Source organism: Python bivittatus, unplaced genomic scaffold (assembly GCF_059951505.1).
Source record: "Python bivittatus isolate LINGU-HERP-01145 unplaced genomic scaffold, Pbiv_v1 ctg000580_np1212, whole genome shotgun sequence".
Taxonomy (NCBI): domain Eukaryota; kingdom Metazoa; phylum Chordata; class Lepidosauria; order Squamata; family Pythonidae; genus Python; species Python bivittatus.
In genome coordinates this window covers 23,737,197-23,755,830 of record NW_028277087.1, presented here as the reverse complement: position 1 = coordinate 23,755,830, position 18,634 = coordinate 23,737,197, and the positions used below count along the sequence as shown (strand labels likewise).

Sequence of the window (18,634 nt, the reverse complement as noted above, 5' to 3'; positions counted from 1 at the left end):
ACCATGATATCATCAAAAGGATGAAAAACTCCACCCTTTTGCATAGTACATGCATTCTGACATTGCAGGCAAATATGGAAAGGGTTGAATTGGTGCTGCAATATTATGGCACACATTTCATTGCTTTCCCCCGGTAGATCTCCAAGAACACCCCCCTCCCCCCCCCCACACACATAATCTATCGTTTTCAGATTCTCTCATCTCCTGTATCCCAACTGTTCTAAGGTTATATGTATTAACATTTCTTGAGATTTCCCTTATCATTTGAAGGGAACTTGTACTTCCATTCCCTGAGGTATCTTGACAGTTTGCAACTAAAATGCTGTCAAAAGAAATTCTGGCATAAAAATAGTCTGCCTAATGTGGTAGATGCTTGCCATATTTCAACCAACTGGTAAAAACATGGGAACGGGATTGTTTTTGCCAGATACTGTACAATCTAGGTGCAATCACTTAATATTACTGTAAAGCCTTCTTGATATTTTAAATAGCAATCAGCTTAGCCTACTGATCATATAACATTCTGAAGGATTTTGAAACAGCAAAACCCTCAAAACATATGTCTTTATTTAATTCCTAGGCTGACACAAGGTATGTTAACAGGTTGGAGAAGGCTTTGATTGGAAGAGACAGCACCACATCATATTCCAATCATTCTCCATTTTATTTAAGTCAAAAGACAGCAGAAAACAATTTCAGTTTCCCAGATTTTAGCTATGCAAATTATTTATAATTCCCTGCCTTATTTTCCATGGGGAACAGTTCTCTCCTCTTCCAACATAACAACCTGTTATCAAAGTGTAGGAGGGAAGCAATACTTTTTCCTACACTCTAACTTTTAGCTCAATGTTCTAACTACAGGTGTCTGAGCATTTTATGATATGAGCTTAGTGTTTCCAGCTCTTGGTTCTTGTGTGTGTGTGTATGTGTATGTGTATGTCTTAGAAAGCAAAGTTACAAAGACATTTATTGGGACCTGTGTATTGTGTTTAATTTTCTGTGATTAAATAGATTTAGGGCCTGCACTGTAACTTCCAAACACAAATTTAAAAAGTAAAACGCACACTTGATTTTAACACTGGGAACTTACATAGCTTTTGTCTGATTTTTTTTTTTAATAAGAGCTGTATTATATTGTATTTCAAAGTACAATTAAAATACAAAACAGAAAGTACAGCATAGAGAGAAGATAGAGCTAAAAGAAAAAGAAACTACAATAGTGCAGATAGATAGAAAATTGAAACAGAAAATGACTTCTGACTATCTCCAATACAGATAGAAATACAAATTAAAAAAATTAATCTCTTACCACTAATTAATCCAAGTTCACATTATTTCTATCAGCACAAACCATCTACTCATTGAAACCCACAATCAAAGCCTCATTTTTTTCCCACACAAGCACATAATCTAAGAAGGGTTGCCATAAGGAGACAAATTTAGAAATAGTATTATCTCTTATTAATGCTGTTAACTTCGCCATTTTTTTGACTGATATTTTTTTCACGTAAAAATGACATAATCTATCAAGCAGCTTTAAAAGCATAATACCCATACATAAATATGCATATTACATCATAGGACTCCTATTTTGGCTAATAATCTGGTTGGAAACAAACTCATTGCAGGTCTTAATCAACTTATTAATTACCTCAGTTTCTCATATAATGTTAATTTTTCATATAGGCCTCTTAGAGTTAAGGTACTGTTCTCAGAAGCTATAATATTTAATTAAAGAAACATTCCTACTGACACTAGCACAGAAAGATTTTTAATTCTGCAAGTATTTGTTTAAGGCAATCAAGATTTTAAATTCTTCTGTAGTAGTTCCACCCTGGTGGTTTACCAAGCTTTTCATTTAAAAAGCACTCAGCTGATTGAAGCAGGACAATGTTTCTCAAACATTGCCATCTTGTGGCATTTTCCAAATGTCACAATGCTTTAACCTAGTTAAATAATAATCTTTGATCTCTAGGCTGCAATTTGCCATTATAGAGCCATAGATTTTTTTAAAATTCTTTAAATTTAAAATTCTTATTTCATGTATTTGAAATATGAATGCAATATAAATAAATGTAAAATTCAGCTCACCCTTTTGTGGGGCATGTTCCTCTGCAATTAGAGGCACACAGACTAAAAAACAGACCATACTACAGAAAAGCACTTTATTAAGCTGTGTCCCTTATACATGGTGGCTGCCAATTCATACATGCTCCTTTAAAACAGCGCCTAATACACAATGTATGATGTGGGTGGCAAAAAGTAACTTGAAAGGCATCATAACCCTCATATGATGAAACTCTAAGATTCCATGAAATAAAGCACTTTCTAACAGGCATTAATTTAAATTCAACACACAGCAAGTTTATGAGTAAATTTCCATCAGAAATAATGTCAAGTTATTTTACAGTTTAAATTCCATCTTTCCAAGCACAGCCCTTCTGCCCGGGAAGATCTTCCATATTTATGGAGTATTTAGAATTCCAGTCTCGCTCAAAGAGAGACTTCAGTTGCTCCTGTATTATTAGATTTCTCTTTGGAGAATCTGTTGACTGTTTTGCAATCAGTCCTACACCTGCAGTGATGGTGAAGTATTCTTCAGACCAGTTAGAAGTTCCTAGAAACCATATAAAATAAGAGTACAATATTATAGTATGCATTTACATAGCCACATTTACAGTCCACAGCTCTTTTATTTTAAAAATGGTCTCATTTATCAAAGTCCTTTCATATCTTTCTGTTGGGAACTCAGAGTATATATAGGAATCTCTCCCAGTGTGCCTTCCATAATTTTATTGCCTGTGAGGGCTGTTGTGCTGAGAGTAACTGACCATAGTCACTCAGAAAGTTCCATAGGCAGGTGGGAACTTGAACCTAGATTTTCTGATCCACATCCAACGGCTTAACCACTACACCATATCAGCCTGTTACAATGATCAATAAGTGGTTTTGGCTAAGTGAAATGAGCATTCTAAGCAGATGCCACTTGAAGCACAACTGTAGAGTTCAGCAGTGAGGATAAAGGAGAAATGTGTAATTATATGATAAAGTCTTTGATTGAAGAAAACTCCATATCAGCATACAGGGGCAAGAACAACACAAAGGAATCCTAAGAAAAATAATTCTCAAGGCAAGATCAAAGATATCTACCCAGTCCATTTACCAGATATTGAGCTGAAATAGGTCTTTTAGAAGAACATAACAAGGGAAACGTGTCAAGCATAAACCCATCTGATATACAGAAGATGCCTGAAGAAGTACCGCACAGAATAAGTTAAGAGCTATTCTGTCTCATCCCAGAGTACAGAACATAAGCAGTGTCTGGGGAGAGGGCTCAAAAAAGTCAAGATGGCAATCACAGCCATGTGATCAAAGCCCCTAATAAAGAAATAATGGAATAATTGTCTTACGTTTTAGGGAGGCACATTTTAGTTGAACACTGAAGACAGCAAGAGCAATTTAACAATTTCAGAGTAGAAACTTTTACTTTCTTACTTACTGATTTATATTTATTCTTGTTTATTTTGTTTTTTTTTATGTTACACACATACATATGTGATATAGATATACATACACACATACACACATTTACACAAGCCTCCCTGGAGTCAAATTTGTTACTCCTTTTTTGTGCTTTGCATAAAGTAGTTTCCCCCCAAAGTTAAATTGTAATTAAAACTATATTAAATTGATTAAATACAGTTCATACAATTATGCCCCATATAGCCCATAATTTCTTCCTTCTGGCACACTAAAAATTGCTGGCACATTTTGAAGAGACTTTGGCAGCCATTCACCAGACTTTCATAGGCCACACTCCAACTAGAGGCTTCAGGTTGTGGACCTCTGACCAGAGGATTCACTCATAGGAATCCCAGTTGGAAAAGCATCTGATTCAGTACCAGGAAATCTGTGGGGATGAAAAATCAAGACAGCGCATGTACAGTTTCCTTCTTCCCAATTTAAAAACTTACCAATGTAGGCTGTCTTATCAGTCACCATGTACTTGTGATTCAGTCGAGCAAATGGTATATTTGAGTAATTTCCAATCGGAACAATGAAGATTTTCTAATAAGATGTAAACACAAAAAATAGCTCAAATGATTGAGAAATTAAACCCAGATTGATTTCAGGGGATTTCATAAAGTGTGCATATTTTCAAATCACAGAATACAGAAGACTAGCTTTGCAGAAGGCTACATTAGTCTGAGGGCATTTGGTCTGGATTTTTCTGTCAATACGTAGTATTTAATAGAATGCAAAGCATATGAACGAAGTGCTTCACTATGTGCCTCTCTTCAACTTGTTAAATCTTTTGCTTTACACAGATAGACAGCCGGGAACTGAGTTCAGTACAGCTACATGTGCCTTGCAAAGGATGTAGCTGCTTTACCAATTAAAAGAGAGAGGCTTTATTAATGTGAAATGCTTCATTCAAACCCTTTGCACAGTTCTATTTAATCATGCTTTCTTAGTCATCCATGCTGCATATAAGGCAAATCAGTATTATTAACTGAATCGTCGAAATGAAGTAAAGGTTATAAGAATTGCTTAGAAAACAACCTTTGTGGCTGGGGGGAGATTTGATCAAGGACTTTCAAATGAGTCGTCTGAAAGATAGAGAAACAGTGATGTTTCTCAATCTGCAGCACCAACATTAGTTGGCTCATTTAACTTTTGTGTGGGTGTGCCTTCAAGTCAGTGTTGGCTCCTGGCGGCTGCCTGGACAAGTCCCTGCGGTTTTCTTGGCAAGGTTTTCAGAAGTGGTCTGCCATTGCCTTTTTCCTAGGGCTGAGACAGCATGACTGGCCCAAGGTCACCCAGCTGGCTTTGTAAATAAAGTGGGACTAGAACTCAAGGTATCCCAGTTTTTTAGCCTGGTGCCTTAACCACTACACAAAATTGGCCCCATTTAACCATTTACCAACCATTTAACCATTTACCAACCATTTACAAGGATGGCAAAAGGCTAATCTATTTACCATGTTACTAAATATCATGCAGTAAAATGTTCATTTGTGTTGGCAAATACAAAGCAGAAAACAGTAACCCTACATCAGTTTAAAACAGAACCAATTCTACTTGATGTAGGTTTCTAAAATGGACATCACAAGTTTCAAAAAGATTCTAAGCATCTGCACTTAGGTTTCAGAAAAGTCTCTTAAATTCTCATATGTATTACATGCCCTTTTCTCAACAGTAAAGATATAATATTCAAACATCTAAAGAAAACCAATAGTCCAAAAGCGTTTTAATTTTACCACATCTATAGTAATGTTGATGTGAGGATCACTAAGGACACTTAGTGACTTCAAATAATGGAACATAGAAGAATCAGTATCGATCCAGCAGTTGATCAACAGCCGTATCTGTATATTACGACTGAGTGCCACACTTCTCAGAGCATTGTCAATGGGTGGCCAGTATCTGCAAAAGTAATATTGTGATTACACTTTCTATGCAGAATGATTACTTCCTTGGTGCTTCCTATGCCAGTTGGATCACAGAAGAGGAGCATCCCCAATTCAAAGCAGGATATTTAAAAAAAAGAAAAGAATTAAATTGTATTTACCACTTAGCTTTTACAAACTAACAGCATAATGTGCATCCAAGTCAGGGATCCTGCCATACATAAAGAGTGCTCCTATTGAGTCTCCCTAAGAATATTGCCAGGGAATACCTAATACCCTTAGAATTAGGGTAAATTGCTGCAACCTCCAAGAAATATATTCAGATCAGGCTAAGTAGTTAGAACTTCTTCCCCTGTATGGACTTTAAATAATTTTTTAGTATCCTGAATTTGCTATTTTATCTTTTTGAAATATCCTACAACATGTCTGTCCCAAAGGCTTTCTAGGAATTTTAAACAGCAGCTTCCAATCAATCTATACTAGTGTAGACCACAATTGCTGGCTTTGCTCATTGCTGCCATTGCCAGGTAAACCCAACATGATCCATCAAAATCAGAGTGAGATCCTTTAAAACTGGAGGGGTCCTGTTTTGAAAGACCACAGAGAGTGGCATGGTTGGATTTGGGCTTAATTGTTCCTGCGATGATAAACCTATCTTTGGAGTTTGCCACTTCAGGTGAGGCCTGACATGATCCAGAGATCCTCCCATTAAAAAATACTTCCACAAAAATATTTCCACACTGATACTAGTTTTACTTTCTCCATGACATGCTAGTTTTCTATGTATTCATTGTTTGTAGGAAGAAATAGCCAATCATTGTTTGTTCCCACTCCTAGTCAGCAGTAATACAAACAAATTGATGAGGGAGACCCAGTTTATTCAAATCGTCTGAGTGGCTATGTTCAGATTTAACCTGATACCTTGATGGGTGACTGAAGCGGCTGATAGGAAAATATTCCATAATAGAGACATATATAAATTTTTCTGCATCATAGATAACATCAAGAATGGCTACAAGATCAAAGGTGCGACCATCTGGGCAAAATGAAGAAGGTGAAGCCTAGAACAAAGAAGACATTTAATCACTATCACATATTTCTACCTCTAGATCTATTCAAGATACTTTCAGACAGAGGAATCCTAGCATTACCGGTCAAAAGGTATTACACACACACACACAAACACACACACATAAACACACATATTCTGTCTTTTGTTCCATAAGAGATAGGAAATGTTAGAAGAAGCAATGGGAGAAAATGAGAGGTCTGAAATGGGAGACAGTTTTTACCAGAATTCCCCATAACATTAAATGAATAAGCCAGAGCAACTGTGCAATAAAACATCATGGAGAAGCATATATTGCCTGCTGCAGAGCAGTTCCATAGTCCTATACACACTTTGTGTGTAAATGCCATGGAATTCAGTAGTATTAATTTTTAAATAAACAGGTTTAGGATTGGGCTGCAGATATACTACTTACAGAAAAATATGCTTTAGTCAAGGTTCCATTGACCTGCATTTCTAAAGGACTGTTCCTATTAATATTGGTAGAATAATTGTTTGGCCATGGAGATGGAATGGTGGCATTTGGTTCTCCAAGATCCCAATATGTTTTGAAGGTTTTCAAGAGATCGTTAGCCAAGCAGCTGCAATTACTGATCATAACTCCAACTTCTTTCATCTAAAGAACAGAAGAAGGTAGAGAACAATATTCTAAACCAAATTTGAGATAGTCTTATATTAGTTATCTTATTCTGTATGATGATATATCCCTGTTTGATATGATTAAGTTTGGCTTAAGATGATGGTGAGTCTCAAGAGCTTTATCCAACTTCTTGTATAAATTGTGGGTACATTCTAGGTTTCCCAGAATGCAGTAAGTGACTCCTCAAGGTAGAAAATTAGAAAACCTTTGATATTACACAGCAAAGAACAGCAATGGTTAGAAACAAAAACAGAGCACAAGCCCATTTTTGCCTCAGCTGAGAAAACTGAGCTTACTGTTTCTTTAAGGACAAGATAGTTAATTTTAATAGGATTTCTTCCTAGAACTTTTCAGGACAGATTAAATTGGCATGTTATATATTATCAAAACAATACTTTTTCCTTCAGTTCTAATCTAGGGAGAGAGATGGAGCAGGTCATATATGTTCATAATTGGTTTAATTAAATAATTAAAATTTAAAATTACTTAAAACTATTTTTCTGTGATCCCCTTCCAAAAGGTAGAAGAAAAGCAAGGTATAAATATATCAATAATCAATTAAACCAGTCAGTATATATTCTTGGGTATCATCAGTGTAGATGCAATATTGAAAACTAAGGTTAGTGATCAAGTCACCCAAAGGAAGTAAACAAAACTGAAGAGAACTCAGGGCTAGAACAAAATCTTGGGGAATACCAATAGTGAGGTAAAATCTAACAGAATTGTTAAAGGAAACAAAACAAAGCAAGAATGAGAAAACAGAAAAATTAGAACCAGGAGAAAGTTATACCAGTGATACCCAAAGACTGCAACTGTGACAAAAATATCTGATGCTCAAAAATATAAGACACAGCCAATAAAACTTGTACAGTTAACAGTGCCTAATATATGCATTTTATAGGCTGTTCTTTGTAATATAATACATTTCTGTAAGCTATTTTCACTATAGGTAGAGCAGATGATGAATGGCAGCAGACTTCATTTTCCTAGGTTCAAAAATTCACAAATATAGTGACCATAACCATGATACTAAAAAGTGTCTACTGTTTTGAAGAACAATTATGACAGGTGTAGACAAAATATTAAAGTGCAGAGATATCACATTGACAACACTGCATACCTTGTTAGGGCCACATATGATTGTGAAAGCTGGACGTTTCATATATGGTTGTTGAAAGCTAGACAAAGAAAAATGTATGACTTGGAATGTAGTGCTAGAGACAACTGATGGCAGCAAGAAGAACAAATCATTCATTTCTAGAGGAAGTAAAACCAGACTGCTTGTTGGAAGCACTAATAATTAAGCTAAAGCTTAAATATTGGGACATACAATGTGAAGTCAAGAAGAAGATCCTGATGTTTGTAAAAACCTAAGGCAAATAGAAGGAGTGGTGGCTACCATGAGTTTACAAGAAATTAAAGAAATAATCACTGACAGACGGTCCTGGTGACATTAGGTCTATCAGGTCATAAAGCGGCAGAGGTGACTGAACAACAATTTTCACTATGTTGTTTCTTATTGAAAAACAGCATTGAACATTTTTGAGAACTGTATATTTTAAAAGATAACATTTCAAGCCAGTTCACATACTGCAGAACAAGAACCAATTTCTTTACCATCCCTATTCAGATGTCTCACTTGAGTTAGTGACCGCCAATCTATATTGGCGCTGCCAAGAAAAATGTGCTTCCTGTCCACAATCCAGAATTTCGTGTGCAGAACACCATGGGTCAACTGTCCAAAGTTAATCCTTTTTATATGTGCTCCTTCAGAAAAGAACAAAGGTGTGGTCAAGCAACTGATTTAACATACATTCAAATTCTCGTACATGTTCATTGTCCTGAAAATCCCATGCAATGAAACAGTATAAATTTACCAAAGGTTTAAGGTATTAAGTAAAGCAGCAAGTGAGTGTGCCTGTTTCCCAGGAGTGGGGATAGCACAATATTTTTGAGTTATGAGCTCACAGGTTTGAGCATTGTATCACTATAACCTAACTAGATTAAAATATATTCAGATTCATAGAAGGTATGTAGTTATGCCTTTCTTCTTCTCTCTCTCCTCTCATACTAAAGAGTTATGTAACTTTTATCGGTCTAAGCTTCATGCTAGAGGCCTCAAGACCATCTCCCCTTAAACAGGATCTTATATAGCTTTAGATATTATATTAGCTACACCTGAATAGTCCCAATAAGGATGAAACTGATTATGTAGTGTCTACTATTGGTTTACTATAATATCCAGATTCAGATTGGCATTGTGGGAGAGCCATGTTAGTCTATGGTGGCAAAAAATCAGGAGTCTGGTAGTCCCTTTCCCGGCTAACACATTTTATTAAAAGACATAAGCTTTTGTGAGCTGCAGGTTATTTCATCAGATGCATACAGTGGATAGATTGATATAGGATTTAAACTGGGGTGAGGTGGGGGGAAGGAGGGGAAGTCAGGTTGGTTATGCAGATGCAGGTTACATGAGGGGCAGATTACAAGTACCTTATCAATTAACAATTGTAATGTGTTTCCAATAAAAGAGAATATGTGTAGCTCAGGGTTGAACTGTGGAGTCCTTGGAGTTCTCTGAGCTTGGTTGTTTTCTTGCAAACATTTCATAACGCGGCTAGGTCACATCTTCAGTGCTAGAATGGGATGGGGTTTGCTCTCTGTTTATATACTGTGGCCTGCCCTGCCAGTGTTGGTGGGGGTGGGGGTTTTGTTTTGTTCCTCTGGTAGTTCCTTGATTAGGGTATTGTTCCCTGCTTGATTGTGTGCCTGGTGGTAACCTCTGCTTATCTGGGTGATGATTGCTGGTGAGGAGATGTTCTGGTCTTTTGTTTTCTTTTCTATTGTCTCTTTTGAATAGTGTGTAGATGCTATTTATCTCTATGTGTCTGATGATGGCTGCCTTGTCTGAATACCAAGCTTCCAAGAATTCCCTTGCATTTTTGGATTTGGCTTGGTCTAATGTGCTGACAGTTTCCCAGTTAAAATTATGGTTAAGTCTGTCCATGTGTTGTGAGATTAAGGAGTTTTCATCATGTCTTCTGACTACTAGTTGGTGTTCATGGATGCGCTCTGCCAGCCTTCTGCCTGTCTGTCCTACACAGTGTTTGTTGCAGCCCTTGCACTGCATGTTGTAGATGACTCCTGTTTTTTCTTCTTGGGCTACTGGGTTTTTTGGTTTACTTAAGATATTTTGGAGTGATTTTGTTGGTTTGTGTGCTACGGAGATGCCATGTGGTTGTAGTAGTCTGTTGGTGGTTTCTGAGACGTTTCTGATGTATGGCAGTGTGATCTTTTTCATAGCTTGTGTTGGTTGTGTTGTAGTAGGTTGAGTGGTCAGGCACTTTTTGATAAAGTTGCGTGGATATCCATTTGGTTGGAAGATGTTGTATAGGTGGTCTGTTTCCTTTTTCTGCTGTTCTGGGTTGCTGCAGTGTGTTTGTGCTCGCTTGAATCATGTTCTTACACAGCTCCTCTTCTGGGAGGTTGAGTTGTTACTTTGGTAATGGAGTACTTGATTAGTGTGGGTTGTCTTCTGATAAACTTGGGTTTCTAATTTACTGTTGTTTCTTCTGCCGATGAGGATATCCAGGAAGGGTAGCATGTTGTTGTTTTCTTCCTCTCTGGTGAATTTTATTCCTTTGAAGATGTTGTTGATGGTTTCATGTGTCTTCTCTAGTTCATCTAGTACATCTCCTCACCAGCAGTCATCACCCAGATAAGCAGAGGTTACCACCAGGCACACAATCAAGCAGGGAACAATACCCTAATCAAGGAATTACCAAAGGAACAAAACAAAAACCCCACCAACACTGGCAGGGCATGCCACAGTATATAAACAGAGAGCAAACCCCATCCCATTCTAGCACTGAAGATGTTACCTAGCAGGGTAATGAAATATTTGCAAGAAAAGAACCAAGCTCAGAGAACCCCAGTGTATTGTGTTTGCTAGAGTTTGCCTGAAACCTTTTGTGTGTATGAGTTCAGCAATGTCTTACTCAATAGTGGAGTGTTAAAATCTCTTTTTTTCCAATGGGAGTACTCTGCTATGGAGTGTCCTAGAAGGTTGAAATGCTCTGATACCAAGTTGTTCTTCTTTCAAGTCCTGATGTCAAATTCGTGTCCATTAATTCCTTTGCATAAAGTTGTCCTGCATATAATCCAGAGGGCAATTGATAGCATATATCACATTAGAGGAAGAGCAGGTGAAGATGCCTCTAACCTTGTGCATATACTTCTTGAGGCCTGTGATGGTGCTGTTGGTGTAGATATGGGGTCAAAGTAGACATATGGGTTTGTTGCAGCATCTGGTTCCCATGTTAGCATTATTGTCCTGTTGTTGTAAGAATCTGCTTCAAGTTGTGTGGTTGTCTGTATGCAAGTATAGGCGTGGCACCCAGTGCCTGAGAAAGTTTTTGTCTACTTCCTAGTCCCTTGTTATATTTTGGATTTTCTGCCTTGTCTATCTGACTAGTGTCCTCTTATATTAATTATTCTTATTATAAAAAAAGAAATAAAAAGAATGGTGAAAAAAGTTCATGTAAGATCTGTGTTGGAACTGATGCTTTGTAACATGCTCATAAATTATCTTGACTTGGAGATAAGCAGTGGATGATACTAAATTGTTGAGGATAATAAAAGCCTAAAGTGACTATGAAGAGCTCCAGAGGGATCTCTTTAAACTAGGTCAATCCAAAGACAATGTGATTCAATTCGAATAAGTAAACTAATATACACTGGGTCAACCTTCCTCAACTTCACACGATACCAGTGGGGTCTGAATTGTCTGTAACTAACCATTTGATAGTTAATTGAAGATGTAGCTTCTGTGCGTAGCAGCTGTGAAAAAGGCAAATTCCATGCTAGGGATCATTAGGAAAGGGGTTGAAAATAAAAATGTCAACATAAGGACTGGCCTGACTGAGAGGAAGCAGTCTAGAAATGTAATCAATAAATAAATCCCTTAAAGCTATATCAGAAAAAAGGATATAAGCTGGAAAATCTAGAGTACCAGGTTAGGAACAGATCATCATGGAGAAAATCTGTCTATGTGGTGACTATGAGTTGATCCTGACGATGGCACATAATCAGTCATAATCAAGAGCTGGAAACAGGGCAGAAGGGGCAACAAAAATGATTCAGAAGATCAAACTTGCCCTATGACAAAACATTATGTTTGTGTCTCTTTAGTTTGGAAAAGGTTTCAGAGGTGAGAATACAATCGAAGTGTGTAAATTCATGCATGGCATGGAGAAAGTGGACAGGGAGAGGTTTTTCTCCCTCTCAAAATACTAGGACCAGGAATCTTCCAATGAAGCTGAAGTTTAATACAGATAGAAGAAAACACTTCTTTGGGCAGCCACTAACATGGATGGCTTTAAAAAGAGACTGAATACGTTCATGGAGGACAAGTCTCTCAAGGATTTGATGTTACCTCTGGATTGGGGGCAGCATGTCTCCAAATACCAGTTACAGATTGGAAATGGTGAGAGAGGGGAATGTCTACATTTGCTGTTTGTGAGCACTCCAGAGGCATCTGCTTGGCCACCTGGGGAAACAGAATGCTGGACAAAAATGGGCCTTGGCTGCTGCTGCTGCTGCTGCTGCTGCTGCTGCTGCTGCTGCTGCTGATGATGATGATGATGATTTAAGCTTGTCCAGCAGGACTCTCCTTGTGTTGTTATTTCTTTGGAAGTTACCTCCAAGTCTCAGTTCACTTTTACATGTAAAAGACAGCCTTTTTAAAAAGGTGCCTAACCTTTAGAATGCTCTCTTTATTCTGTCTCTATTCACAATTAATTATGGCTGTTTGGGGAATATCTCTAGCTGCTGAATTGTTGGCCATGTTTATCTATGTTGCAGGTGTGCATGCTTGTTTCAGTGTTACACTGTTTTTTCAGTTGGTAGCTATGTTGGAGAAGTCTGTCCTCAGTGATGGCTCCCCTTTGGAACAGCCTGCCATGGATCTCTGCCCCACTCTTCTTTATGATGTTTCCCAAAAGCCATGAGAACAAGGCTCTTCAGAAAGCCATTTGGGCATAAGTAAAACCATACTACACGGAGATGGTGGCACATCAGGCTGACTGTAATTTTGCCATAAATTGTTCTTATTATTAATCTTAATCCTACACGTTGGTGTATTTTAAACTGCTTAGTCTTCAAAATGTTGTGATATATAAATATTCATAACTAAGACAAGATAAAATTACTTTAATTTTTAAAAAATACCTTTGCTCTCCAAGACTTTGAGATCAGTTGACTGCTTAGCCTTGGATGGCACACTTGTTGCAATAAACATAGAAACATTCCTTGAGAGCAGACTTTCAAATCTCTTAAGAACATCTTCACCCTAAAAAGAAAATCCAAACAACCTGATTTATATCATATTTTGTTCATGTAGTCCCCCACTCCCATGTTTAAAGCAGCAATTTGTTGGGAACTGGTCCATTATAATCTAATTTGAAGGACTAGTTTTTTAACTTAATTTTTTCTTCCTTCTAAAGCAATAGACCCGCCCCCCGCCCCCCCCCCGGCCAGGTCCTGCTGTGCTACCTCATCGTGGTGGGGGAGGGGATTTTCTGGGAGGGATGAGTGAAGAATGTCGGAAGTGTATGCCAAGAGTGTATTCTCTCAGCAGGGTCACCCAAGGTGTGAAGGTCATTCCAGCTGTCCAGCTAAAGCAGCCAGGTACCTATATTGGGCAATATAGGAAGATGCTGGAGGCAGATTATCACTTTAGTGACAATGGCAATGACATCAATTCATACTATGCAGGAGAAGGCAATGGTAAACCATTCCTGTATTTTTACCAAGAAAACCACATGGATAGAAATATATATGATTGACGATATAGTGCCAGATGATGGGTCCCTCAGGTCAGATGGCACTCAACATGCTACTGAGGAAGAGCTGAGGATCTTTCGGAGTACTAATGGTGTTTATGACGTGGCTAGTTTAAAGCCTTCAGGATGTCTAGTTGCTGATGTTGCAATTCAGGAAAAGAAAATCAAAAGCTGCAAAGATAGAATTACAGTAGGAATGTGGAACGTAAGAAGCATGAACACAGCAAAGCTCAACACAGTGAAAACTGAAATGAAACAACTACAACTTGACATCTTAGGCATCAGTGAATTGATATGGACTGGGACTGGACACTTTCAGGTAGAAGATCACACTGTTTATTACTCAGGACATGAAAAACAAAGAAGAAATGGTGTTGCTTTTATAGTTAGGAAGGGTATAGCAAGAACAGTACTTGGCTACAATGCAATCAATGGCTGAATAATATTGATTAGACTTCATGGACAACCCTTTAATATGACAGTCATTCAAGTTTATGTTCCAACCATTGATGCAGAAAAAGAGGAGGTTGATGACTTCTATGATCAAGTTCAATTTGAAATCGACAGAACATGCAACCAAGATGTGCTGCCTGGGATTGGTGACTGGAATGCCAAAGTTGGAAACATGAAAGTGGAAAATGTAATTCGACTGTATGGCTTAGGAAACTGAAATGGAGCAGGAGACCGGCTTATCAATTTCTGCCACTCCAATGATTTCTTCATAGCAAACACTGGCTTCAAACAACCAAAACAACAACTCTATGCATGGACATCACCAGATGGAGTACATAGAAATCAAATTGACTATATTATTGCTAAAAGGAGGTGGAGAAGCTCAATTATACCATCAAAGACATGGCCAGGTGCTGACTGTGGAACAGATCACAAACTGTTCATGTGCAAGCTCCAAGTTAAGCTAAAGAAGAAGAAGAAAGCCTGTCAGTTTCCACAATATGATCTTGAACATATACCCACCATTTTCAAGGAGAACACCAGGAATTGCTTTGAAGTCCTGAACCTCATTGATAGAGAACCAGAGGAATTATGGAATTAATTTAAAGAAGTCATTAAGGATGAATGTGAAAAGAGACTGCCAAAAATGAAGAAAGAGAAGAAAGCAAACTGGATGTCAGAACAAACTCTGGAAATTGCCAAGAGGAGAAGAGAAGCCAAAGCCAAGAAAGACAAAAATCTCAGAAAGGAATTTAACAAAGAGTTTCAGAGAACTGTTAGAAGAGACAAGAAGCAGTATTACAACAACATCTGTAAAGACCTTAAGGAAACAAACATGAAAAAACAAGAAAAGTCTTTCAAAAGATCTCTGAACTCAGAAGAAGGTTCCAACCTCGGATTGGTATGCTGAAGGACGCCAATGGACAGATAATAACTGATTCAAAGGAGATCAAAGAAAGGTGGAAAAAGTATACCGAAACACTATACAGTAGACATGTCAACATCCAAGATACTTTGGAGGATATTCCTTACTTACAAGAACCTCTAGTACTACAAGATGAAGTTAGATCAGCATTCCAGGTGTTACCAAGTCAGAAAGCTACAAGAACTGACGGAATATCCACTGAAATATGGCAAGCAACAGAAGAAAAATCAGCCAAGGTTCTACTCAAGCTATGCCAGCAGATCTGGAGAATGACACAGTGGCCAACCAATTGCAAGCGCAGAGAGGTGGGAAAGTGTGTGCAAGGACACACTGGTGACTGGTAAGGCATAGCATGAGCACAGCAGGGCTGAAGGACAGTGTGGGAGGGTACACAGGCGGCCTTTGTAGCAGGGCTGGGGTTGGCTGCTGCCAGATGGGGAAAGATGCATGATGGTGCAAGCAGCCCCAGAGCCGCATCATGGCAAGAAGCCACAGAGCCATGCCACGGCAAAAAGCCCCAGAACTGTGGCACCTCCCCGTGTGTGACTGGGCTGGTGAGCCCAGCAGAGGGGAGACAGGTGAAGATGATGAAGGTCAGCTGGGGGGGTGGCAGTGAGGTCAGTGGAGCAGTCATAAATGCGAGCTGGCTCAAATTTTATCGCGTGACCATGAAGGCACTGCAACAGTCATAAGTTCAACAACTGGTCACAAGTCAATTTTTTCAGCACCACCGTAACTTTGAACGATCGCTGAACAAATGGACTACCTGCATCCAAGTACTACCTTTGATCTCTCCTTCCTGACTATGAAAGCAATACCATTCCTTCCATTTTTCAAATCCTGAGTGGTAAGCAGTATGATCTTCTGATTGAAAGTTCCCATTCCAGTCCATTTCAGTTTTCTGATGCCTAAAATGTCAGTGTGTAATCAATTCATTTCATCTTTCACTGACTTCAGCTTTCATACGTTCATGTTCCATGTTCACAGTGTAATTCTGTCCTTACAGCTTTGGATTTTCTTTTCCTGAATTGCAACATCAGCAACTAGACATCTCAAAGGCTTTTGTCTAGCCATACCATAAATACCATTAGTGCTCCAAAAGGTCCTCAGCTCTTCTTCAGTAGCATGTTGAGTGCTATCCAACCTGAGGGAGCCATCATCCAGCATTGTATCACTTGTCCCTTTATATTATCTATCCATGTGGGGATTTTTGTAAATACAAGATGGTTTACCATTGCCTTCTCACATGCAGAATGAAATGATGCCTTTGCCATTGTCACTAATGTGATCATCCGCCTCCAGCATTCTTGCTTTAGCTGGGCAGCAGAAATGATCTTCATGCCTTCAGTAACCCTGCTAGGAGTATATACTCTTGGATACACTCCCAGTGTTCTTCATTCCTCCCTCCCAGTGCTTTTCCCTCTGCAGCAAGGCAATGTAGTAGGACTTGGGGGGGGGGGGGGAACTAATGGTTAAACAATCTGATTCCTTACATTTTAAGGAACGTATCAAAAGCAGATCATCTTCTGTTTCTATTCCTCTTCCTCCCATCCTAAGCTAAGGAGAAGATAATCCAAGTATATGGGAAGGAAACAAAGAGAACAATCCCATGTTTTAATATGGAAAGATGCCTTATAGATTGGTCCATCTAGGTCAGTACTGACTAGTGTCAGCTCTCAGATAGGAGCCTTTCCCAGTGAGATACCATGAGCTAGATTTGGGATCTTCTGCCTATAAAACATATGCTGTACCATGGAGTTAAAGACCTCAGTGAAACTAAAAGAAGCTAAAGCCATTAAACCATTTTGTGGTTTGTTCAGTTTTGGCTTCCTATTTTGTATGAACCCAGTCATTCTCTTCTGTAAACTAGGAAGTAAAGCAGTGTTGTCCAAACTTGGCTGCTTTAAGATGAGTGGACTTCAACTCCATGCTGGCTGGGGAATTCTGGGAGTTGGTCCACTCATCTTAAAGTGGCCAAGTTTGGACAACACTGATGTAAAGCTTAGCATTCTCATGAATCCATCCAGCTGTGGTTTATTCAATAAACTATGTATTATGTATGAACCAAGTGAAATAGAAAAATATATTGGAGCATCATCTGTCCCCCTGGGGATCTGACGTGGGACAGTGAAATTGGCTGTTTGCTGGATATTTTAGCTATAATTTCATTATTTTTTATTTATATACGCTCAACTTGTAAGAAAGTACAAATATAATAAAATACCATAAAGCAGAAGATCCCAAATCTTATCTTCTTTAAAAGAAGTTATATCTTGAAACTTCTCATCACTTGGAGAACTTTGAAGAAAATCATAATTATATAGTTCAATAATGCTATTACTGCAAGTGACAAGTTTGTAATCTCTGTGTGAAACAAGGCAAGAGGTTGTTTCACATGTAATAGCTAACTCATCAGGAAGACAGTCATTTGTTCTGCTGATGTAACTTCTGATCTGTTTTGCAATATGCCAACCTCTACATTATAACAGATATTTTAGGACAACAACTCTCAGCCACCATGGCTAAATTAATTCCAGGAGTTGTAATTCCAACACTTCAGGAAGACACAAGGTTACGGAAGCCTGCAAAGAGGGTGCAATGTGCAATTTGGCAGCAGAGGCTCAGTATGATGTTAGGAGCAGGAGGCTTTGGCTAAATTGGGAAGCAATAAAAGAGAGTATTATCTCATCTGTTTAGATGATGTATCATTTATACCAAGATCCTTTCCAGTCAGAGTCCAATAGTAAGTTGCCATATGAATGCTTTCTTGAGATATATTTAAGAGCTCCATCCATGCTTCATATAAAGATTTTGCAATATTGCTGTTTGGGTCATATGGCATATCCCAAGGAATAGTTTCCACAAGTTGAAAACTGGAGAGGTAAGGAAAGCTGAATATTTTCTACTCGAAATAGTAGCAGAAGAGCAAGGAGTAAAGAGCTCTAGTTTCTAGAGAAGAGTATTTAATATATTTTCTCATTTCCTTCTGCCTATAGAATAATGTCATTCAATTTGTTTGTTTTTAACTCTAAATGAACCAAGTATGTCTAATGTGAGGCTGTTAGAGTTGGTTAATCTAGTTCCATCTTGAAAGCCAAAACTCTATGGCCAATAATGAGAGATGATGGGAGTTGCAGTCCAGCAACATCTAGCAGGCTATTCTTTGTCATTGCTGACTTTTATTTCCATTTTGTTGGTGTCTAATATATTTTACAGATAGTCCTTGTCTTATGACCATTCATTCAGCGAACATTCAAAGTTACAACGGTGCTGAACGAAGGGACTTATAACCAG

General features: G+C 38.2%; 1 protein-coding gene across 1 annotated transcript; it reads right to left on the bottom strand.

The window, feature by feature from the left end:
• Positions 1–1,262: 1,262 nt before the first annotated feature.
• PLD4 (phospholipase D family member 4) lies at positions 1,263–13,604 on the bottom strand. Its single transcript, XM_025163946.2, has 7 exons — positions 13,349–13,604; positions 8,760–8,887; positions 6,896–7,096; positions 6,333–6,472; positions 5,262–5,427; positions 3,975–4,068; positions 1,263–2,617 (listed from the first exon to the last, which is right to left on the bottom strand). Exons 1-7 carry the CDS (start codon positions 13,416–13,418, stop codon positions 2,412–2,414), a joined length of 1,005 nt encoding a protein of 334 aa, XP_025019714.2. The 5' UTR covers positions 13,419–13,604; the 3' UTR covers positions 1,263–2,411.
• Between the last annotated feature and the right edge of the window lie 5,030 nt (positions 13,605–18,634).

Excerpts from the sequence above, each read along its gene's own strand:
- PLD4 (XM_025163946.2), bottom strand. The coding sequence starts at position 13,418 with ATGTTTATTGCAACAAGTGTGCCATCCAAGGCTAAGCAGTCAACTGAT. Across the intron at positions 8,888-13,348 it reads CAAAGTCTTGGAGAGCAAAG|GAGCACATATAAAAAGGATT; the intron begins GTATTTTTTAAA and ends TCTTTTCTGAAG. Across the intron at positions 6,473-6,895 it reads TGACTAAAGCATATTTTTCT|GCTTCACCTTCTTCATTTTG; the intron begins GTAAGTAGTATA and ends TCTTTGTTCTAG.